General features: G+C 40.9%; 1 protein-coding gene across 3 annotated transcripts in view; it reads right to left on the reverse strand.

Moving 5' to 3' along the window:
* Nucleotides 1–2,157: 2,157 nt before the first annotated feature.
* Nucleotides 2,158–8,513, reverse strand: part of LOC119316576 (probable ADP-ribosylation factor GTPase-activating protein AGD14) — a 7,993-nt gene continuing 1,637 nt past the window's right edge. The window contains exons 3-14 of one of the 3 annotated variants that reach the window (XM_037590905.1): nt 8,130–8,191; nt 7,885–7,972; nt 7,738–7,799; nt 7,555–7,648; nt 6,964–7,437; nt 6,336–6,809; nt 6,091–6,261; nt 3,937–4,041; nt 3,645–3,854; nt 3,291–3,411; nt 3,126–3,192; nt 2,158–2,747 (exon numbers count right to left, since the gene is read on the reverse strand). In XM_037590905.1, coding sequence (XP_037446802.1) covers nt 2,630–2,747; nt 3,126–3,192; nt 3,291–3,411; nt 3,645–3,854; nt 3,937–4,041; nt 6,091–6,261; nt 6,336–6,809; nt 6,964–7,437; nt 7,555–7,648; nt 7,738–7,799; nt 7,885–7,972; nt 8,130–8,191 — 2,046 coding nt within the window. In that variant the 3' untranslated portion in view covers nt 2,158–2,629. The remainder of the gene's footprint in view (nt 2,748–3,125; nt 3,193–3,290; nt 3,412–3,644; nt 3,855–3,936; nt 4,042–6,090; nt 6,262–6,335; nt 6,810–6,963; nt 7,438–7,554; nt 7,649–7,737; nt 7,800–7,884; nt 7,973–8,129; nt 8,192–8,513) is intronic. The other 2 variants (XM_037590903.1, XM_037590906.1) reach the window with 2 other exon arrangements.

Here is an 8,513-nt window from a genome sequence, read left to right on the forward strand (position 1 = left end):
CCGGTTTCGTTCTCTTTACTCATGTCCGTGTTTTGGTATCTCTTGATCATAATCACAAGTGTCTGGCCAGACAATAATGACACAGTAACATGCAGTGGGCCCAGAGAGTATCTCTCTATTGTGGGAGGAGCAAATCCTAGTCTTGGACTATCGCTATCGAGACATACGTTTCTAGTAATACCCGTAAGTCACATTTATTCACATCCATTTACAGAGTGACATGTGGTAAACCCCAAAGTAACCATCCGCTATGTTGGTATACAATAGTTCTCATGGTCTAAGGAACAATGCAAGCATGAAAAACATATATGAAGTGTCGATAACTTAGCAACGATGACATCTCTTGGTATAAGTTGGGTCTATCCAACACCATTGTTCAATGTGTTCTCATTATTGATATCATCCTTGTTACTATAACAATGTTCATTATCAGGAAAACAAGATCATCATCAATACATGAGCTAGTCTTAGAGGCATGACTAGGGATCATCTTGGTGTTTATGTCTCCACACATGCAATTGTGATTTTCCTATGAGACTCATATTCAAGAACCAATGCAATTATAGCATAGAAATATAAACTTAATTATGAACATAGAAATGTGATAATACTAATATTATTGCATCTAGAGCATATTTCCAACAATGATGAAGAGTCTCAGCCCTCCAGAGGAGAGCCAGCAGGTTTATTTTGATTGCAACGAGAGGGTCGTCATGAGACTTTACATCGTGACGGTTTACAGGATGTGCAATCCACGTTACAGAGAGGAATCAAGATAGGGAGAAGAGATAGCAAAACTTAAAGGAAAAGTCTAACTCTAACAACCTATCTCTTACTTATATGACTTGGAATACAAGATATTTAACAGGCTTAAGCACCTGGCAAAGGGCGATGTCTCCAACATGCTGGCACACCTCAATGCCAAGTAGTAGCTCAATCGCTCATCTCAAACATTGCATTCATCTCGCCCTTGAAGCGCGACCTTTCTTCCTCGTCGGAGCCGATGATGATAAGGTCGTCGACATATAGCCCGTTGGATCGGGCTGTCTTCGGTGGATTCTTTTGCGGTCTTGGATTTCTATAAGATCGAGCTGACTTTGTTGGATCCCTTTGCCTTCGCAATGCTCTCGGTTTTCGCCCACCTAAATGCGGCGCGACTAGGCACGGAACCCAAGCCAAGCCTCTGGCGGCACTTATTCGAGTTGCGGAAAGATGAAGAGGCCTTCCCATGATGGGAAGCCGGGATAATAGGATTTTGCATATGTTCCAAGCAGCATCAAAATTACCCGGCGGAGGATACATCCAACTTCCCAAGAACTGTCAATTTTAGTGGTTCTACCATCACCCTGACCCACCCCACTGTTGCACATCATCAGCAAGGGTCGAGGTTGGCTTGGGATGTGGCCCTGGACTTCTAGAGCAACGCTTTCTTCCCCTGTTCCATCGAGAATCTCCGATGTGGCATTACTCCTCACAGGAGGTTGTCTCCGCGATCATCAGGAATGGCTTAAATCGGTCTCTATACCCCATGAGGCGGTTTCCTTTTCCGTCCTAATGATCAAGCGGCGCTTCAGGCTTGGCACACCACCTTCACAGGCTGCTCCGAGAGGGTTGACGCAGCAAGGTCGGGCCTAAGAGCAACTCCAACAATTCCTCTAAAACACTCCTCCAAAAGTTTCCTGAGAGCTACTTTTGGCAGATCCCGTAAACTTCTTCCCCTAAATATGTTTTTATTTTTATTAAATAAAACTAAATAATGGCTAGGCCCCAATAGTACGTGACACGCGTGACAGCCTCCGGCGAGGGGGAGGCAAAACTCCCTTAGCCAATGGGAAGTTCGGGTCAAGTTTACAAGATCCTATAAATTTACTCCACAGATGTTTTTCTGCCCAAACTTTCTATAAATGGTACTCCCTTCGATCCAAAATAAAATAATTTAGGATCAGAGGGGGTAGTTTTTGTACGGATACATGATCAAGCTCTAAGTCTGCACCGGAGCCAAGTACCAACCCCAGGGCTCGGAGGGAACAAGCAGGCAAAGTCCAAACCAAGGGTATTTGTTGTTCAAACTGGTGTGTATAGATCGTTCCTCTCAAGAAATAGCAAGAAAAATAAACCATGCCTGCAAGAAAGGATCCATATAATGCAATAATAGCGTGAGACTAAAACAACTGATTAATCACAATTATACATCCTTCAATCATGCATTGCAATAAACATTAAAATTGAAATAGCCAGCTGGACTAAAAATAACATTCTGAACTAAGTACACTATCAGATATGACCGCTTGAAAGATCCCAATCAAAAACCATACAAGGCATAGGGTCTCTGAATATACACCGGACGCAACGCATACAGAACACCAAACACAAATATACAAGAAAATAGGGGCTAGAAGAACCGCAGAACTCCTGCTCCTGAAGCTTATGCCCCACGTCGCTTCCACCTTCCAGATCAAGTTACATGGAGCTACAGTGACAAACACATAACCAGTAATATGAAACAAATTTTCTCCAGGGCTTTGTGCATTCTGATCTCACTGGGCAGTGGGCACCACAAACCAGTGGTCTGAAGATACACAAGATACCATAAACAGGTAAAATGGTATGTCCACATTTGATAAGCCTTTTACCCAAAAGGATTTCCACCCACAGCACCATAGGAAGGTGGGGTGTTTGGCTGGGAATACCTAGGAGCAGCTTGTTGATCATAGCCGATGCCGAGGGAACCAGCACCTCCTTGTTGCCTGTATTGCCAGAAAGATCACAATAAACATACAGCCTTGATCGCTCTTATCAAATTTGAAGATGCAAACAAGGACCACCCATGCCACTGCAAGTGGGGTGCTAGTAGGATGAAGATAAAATAATCACATGATTGCTTTGAAAGCTGGTGGCATTCAGTGGTTTATCTCAACCATCCAATATGACCCAATGGCCAGAACTGACAGTTCAGCGAGTTCTAGTTCCCTATTTAAGGTGGGTGCTATTTTTTGTTACCTATATTATATATGACTAAGATGTGGTATAGAATAGTTGGAAATAATAATTAAACTGAGCTCATATGCAAAGCGTAGCACTAACATTTCAACTTACAGGATATACTGATAACAAGTATAGCTCACCTTGGAAGCATGCCATTAGGTAGCTGCTCAGGCATGTTGTTTGAAACATGCTGCATCATGTAATGGTCTGAAGTCGAAACACAAATTAGTACCGCATGTCAAAGTAGTAATAGTAATAATAAAGAGCAACAGTGTAGAGATGGTGATGAGGAACTAAGTAAATACTTTGATGTACAGATGGCCGATACATCTGCTGAGGCTGCTGAGGTGGAACTCCAAAACTAGAGTTACCAACTAATGTTGGGTTAGTAGCGCCTGCTGATGCTCCCAGTGGTCCAGATAGGGACTGCTCAAGGCCACAACAAAAATGAGTTAATAGAACAAACGATGTACATAGTTAACACTAAGCAAGAAACCAACAAGTTAATGTGGATAATCAAGGTAAAGCAGGAAGTGTTTCAAACTGATTCACTTAACAATTATTTTTTGCTCAACATTGAAATACTTGAATTAGAGGAGAAAAATGCAAAATTATGCTACTTTCCAATATTATGCAGAAAAGAAAATATCTAGTTATACCATGTGAGCTTGAATTGGAGCTGCCTCATTTCCGAGGTCAAAAGGGTTTGAAGCTTTCGCAGGTTGGGGATACGCATTTTGCTGATATACAGGCTGTTGATACGTAGGTTGTTGGTATGTAGGTTGCTGATACATAGGTTGTTGATATGTAGGTTGTTGATACGTAGGTTGAGAAAATGCTGCCTGAGGATATGAATGCATTCCCTGCAACTGGGAGGACATTTTTGTAAGACAAATATTGACAATGATCTCAAATAATAATCATATAAATCGCTATCGTGAGAATGAATACCATTGCAGCAGGATACTGCATACCAAATCCCATTCCAGACTGGGGAGCTCTCTGCCAGCCAGGCATTGCTGGAGTTGCTGATGGATATAGTGAAGTAAAGAAATCCTGCAGAGATTCGATCAGATGTTAGATGTGCCGATGCAATGATTTCATTTAATGGAATGGTTTTGACAAATCAGCTTATCACGTTCTTAAAAAGACGACACATTTGTCTTCAATTGACAATTAGGCGATGGTGTTGAAAATGAACACAAGCTGTTAACGTCAATGAACATGCGTTATACCCCCTCTGTAAAGAAATATACGACTTTTTAGATCACTAAGTTAGTACTCCCTCCGTTCCTAAATATAAATCTTTTTAGAGATTCCAATATGGACTATATACGGAGCAAAATGAGTGAATCTACACTCTATACTATGTCTATATACATCCGTATGTCGTTCATGTTGAAATCTCTAGAAAGACTTATATTTAGGAACGGAGGAAGTATTTCTTTACAGAGGGAGTACTATTTTATGGAGAACAAGAAATCAAGCTAATACCTACTATGATTTTGCCACCCGCTAATGATGCTCTCGGGTACTTTTTTAGTTTTTATAATCTGCCATCTGGTTTCTTCAGATATATCTTGTTGGCCTAACAAGATACAGCATGCCCAATGCATCAAAACAGACATTAATACTTTTGTGGCCCTTCCATGCCTTGCTTTGATTAGGAATTGCAATTATTACAGGTATTTATAGAGTTGTATTTCTGCATGATAAGTGCTTATATCCCACTGAAATATGATCTAATATCCATAAAAAACCACATGGCCCCCATCTAAGGGAAAATTTTGTTTTTGCCACTCTAGATTTTGCCAATTTTCCTTACGCCACTCTAGATTTTGACATTTCACTTTTGCCACTCTTAGTTTTTGACAATTATCACAGTTGCCATTCCCGTGGCAAAAGCAAAATTTTCAAAGTGGCAATTGTGATAATTGTCAAAAGCTAAGAGTGGCAAAAACAAAATAAAATTATTTTGCTTTTGCCACTGAATGGCAATTGTGATAATTATCAAAAACTAAGAGTGGCAAAAGTGAAATGTCAAAATCTAGAGTGGCATAAGGAAAATTGGCAAAATCTAGAGTGGCAAAAACAAAAATTTCCCCCCATCTAAATGCAAGTACCGAACCTCTCCCTAAAAGTAGACATACTAATGCTAGTAAAAAGCTCCCCGCCTTCGATACATCAAAGGAATAACACTATTCTCAGCCCTGGCTTATCATGCCTTGCAATATTTTCTGAAAATCTGAGGAACTACTCAGCAGGACAACTCATGTGCCATCCGTTTTAGGTATATCTCATGGGACTACTAAACTAGAAAAGAAACTGAGTACAAGTTGTCAACTTGTCATAGGAGCATACAATTTCAATTTTTATGATGAAAGTAGCATACTACCTTTGTTTAAAAATACTCCCTCCGTCAACTTATTGTACTAAATCAAAGACACTTATTTTGGGACGGAGGGAGCAGATGACAACTATCTTTGATTCTTCGTCAACTACTAATAAATAAAAACTATTTCAATTGATTAGGTGAAAATCATGCCATTGGAATTGATTATAAATATCTGATGATATTTTACTAACATAATTATATAAACAGTAACGGTCAAAGTTGCATAGTGGAGACTGCAAAACAAAAAGCTAACTGGATTCAGAACAGAGGGAGCAGTACTTTGCGGTAGCTGCAGTGTAGGGCAATGCAAACTAATAGTGTGTATATTATGCACTTCCTCCGTTCCTTTTTACTCCGCGTATGAGATTTGTGTCAAGTCAAAATGTGCAAAGGTTGACCACATTTATATTAAAAATATCAACATATACAATACCAAATATATGTAACATGGAACTACATTCTGTAATGAATCTAACGAAATTCATCTGATATTGTGAATGTTCATACTTTTTTCTATAAGTTTGGTCAAACTAGAGATACTTTGACTTCAGACAAAACTTATATGCAGACTAAAAAGGAACAGAGGGAGTATACCACATCAATCAAGCGATGGGTGAAAATGGAAATCTGGAATAGCTCATAGGGTGAGGGCATATAGAACATGTTCCCTTGATAGCTGCTCAATAATTTACAAGTAATTAATCGCATACCACTGGAAGTGCTGTCCGCCCACTGGATTTGCTGTCATGAGAAGACGTTGCTTCTTGAATACCACTGGTTCCTTGAGAATTTGAAGGCAAATGAGATGGAAGACCACCCATAGAGGCAGCCACCACAGATTGATGAACTGCAGATCCTTGGACAGGTATTCCTGTTGAGACCTGTAACACAACTTCTTTCAATAAAAATACTCATTTGATACACACTTCTTGAAATTTTCTGCGAAGGGAGGTACCTGATTGCCTGAGATTCCAACGGGTGGACCAAATAATGAAGAATGTGATGGATCTATCATGAAAAACTGTCCTCCATTTGCTTGCGGATCAACAGAAGTTGAAAAGGCTGACGTATTGGAGGCAGAGGGTGTTTCGGAGAATGATAGTTGTGCAAGCACAGACTCAAGCGGATTTACGGTGCTGCCTGCTTGTGGTGTTTGTTGCTGCTGGCCAAAAGCATCAAAAGATGCCCAATCACCGCCGCTCACTGATGGAGCACTTTTGCCTTGTTCAAGAACATGTTGCGGCGCTGTTGCGTTAATAGGCTGTGCACTAACTGGCTGCTGCTGGGGTGTAGGGGCTGTCTGTGAAGGCGGGGCAGATGCAGTAGGTTCAGGATCTGCACCAAAATCAATTAAACTGACTGGAGTTGCTGCCTTCGCCTGTTCCGAAATCCCCTCGGAAGAACCAATACTGCTGGCAGTAGATGTCCTCTACAGTATGAAACATGTAAGACAAAACATTTAAAATTTTGCCTCGAATTCTCAGCTTAAGAAGAATATTTGCACAAAAATATGCTAACATTTCAAGGGTATCTAAAACCAGTGTCTGAGAGGGATTGAAAACACCTAGAGCGACTAGAACAACCTGTGCCTGAGGTGGAGGCTCAATGGTCCTGGTTCCATTTGGTTTTGGAGGGTCAATCGGTCTGACTACATTCGGCTTTGGAGGTTCGCCAATCCGAAGTTGAGGAGCATCATCACCCAATATCTCCCTCACTGGCCGTACAACAGGAGGACTAGATCCGTTGGCTTCTCTCTGGTAATTTGGAGACCCAGTTTCTGGCTTCCGTGGTTCAGAAAACCTGCGGTCCTCGAACCTTTGAACTGGAGTTGTTTTCCCAGATCTATCATCGACAACTTCAAAGAAGCGGGGGCTTTTCTTATAGTCATTCTGGTCATAGCCAGGACTACGTTCTCCATAGGAATGTCTGGAATTTCTGTCATCACTCTGTCCACTATAACTCCGACGGTCAGAGTAACTTTCATTGTATGGTGGACTTCTTGAACCACCCCGATTTCCATCAGATCTTCTATTTTCGCTATGTTCATCCTTATCGTCCTGAATATGCAAATCAACCAGCAAAAAATGAATTTACAAAACAACAGAATAGAGTTTCCCAAAATTGATGGCAGTTATCACAGCATAAATGCTAGAGCTATAGGGAGCCAGCATCACCTTTCCCCTCGGTGGTCTATCAGAGCTTCTTTCTCCTGTATATCTCCGCTCCACGTAAACATGCTTGATGAAATTCCTCAATTTGTCCGTATTACTGAGACAGTAGGAAACAGTCAAACAGGTCAGAATTCTAAAGGCAAAACTAACAAGTTATAACCTGGAACATGGACAAAGAAAGGTAACCCGCTGTCAGGGTATGGATTGCGCTGAGAATCCCACTCCTTGAAAAATATTTCTCTAGCACGCTACAAGTTATGCAAACACCATGTCAAGTTAAACAGAAATACATGAACTGATGGAAAATTCAGAACTATAGGAACATGGAAATACCTCATTTCCTCCTCCTTGTAGAGCAGTGACTTCTTGTGCAGTAAATTTAGCCATGGAAACAGATTTCACCCGGTGAGTGAACTCTCGGCTAGGAGGAGCAGAAAAGAAAAATCAGGCAATTATTATGGAAGGCTAACTTCAATCATTCCAATTGGGGGTTGTGAACCTGTTATTTAAATCGACCATGATACATCTAATTTAACAAAACTAAGACGAAATGAAAGAGAACTGAAAAGGAATCTTACTGTGCTCCACTGCAATTGGTACAAACGAAGGTCCAGAAATTTGTGCACACATATTGTGGTCCCTGTTCATACCAATATATATGGTGCATCAGTATTTCAATCTTTAGGAAACATGTAATGCAAACAAATAACAAGCAACATGGAAGATGGGCAAAATGTCCTATATAATTCACAAGCTGGCACTCATAAGTTCCGTTTATGGTGCGAATGGAATAAAATTAGCTCTGGGGAAATGCAAGGAAAACTGAATTGCAGCAAGACAATGGGCACAAATCTGAGCTGATGAATCTTCAAATTGTCAAGCTTCATGCACTAACCAATGCAACCAAAAGTCCTAACTGATGGAAAGGGCTAGGCAACCCGTGTGGCTCAAGAGGCCTATAC

This window comes from Triticum dicoccoides, chromosome 6A, assembly GCF_002162155.2.
Source record: "Triticum dicoccoides isolate Atlit2015 ecotype Zavitan chromosome 6A, WEW_v2.0, whole genome shotgun sequence".
NCBI classification, from domain to species: domain Eukaryota; kingdom Viridiplantae; phylum Streptophyta; class Magnoliopsida; order Poales; family Poaceae; genus Triticum; species Triticum dicoccoides.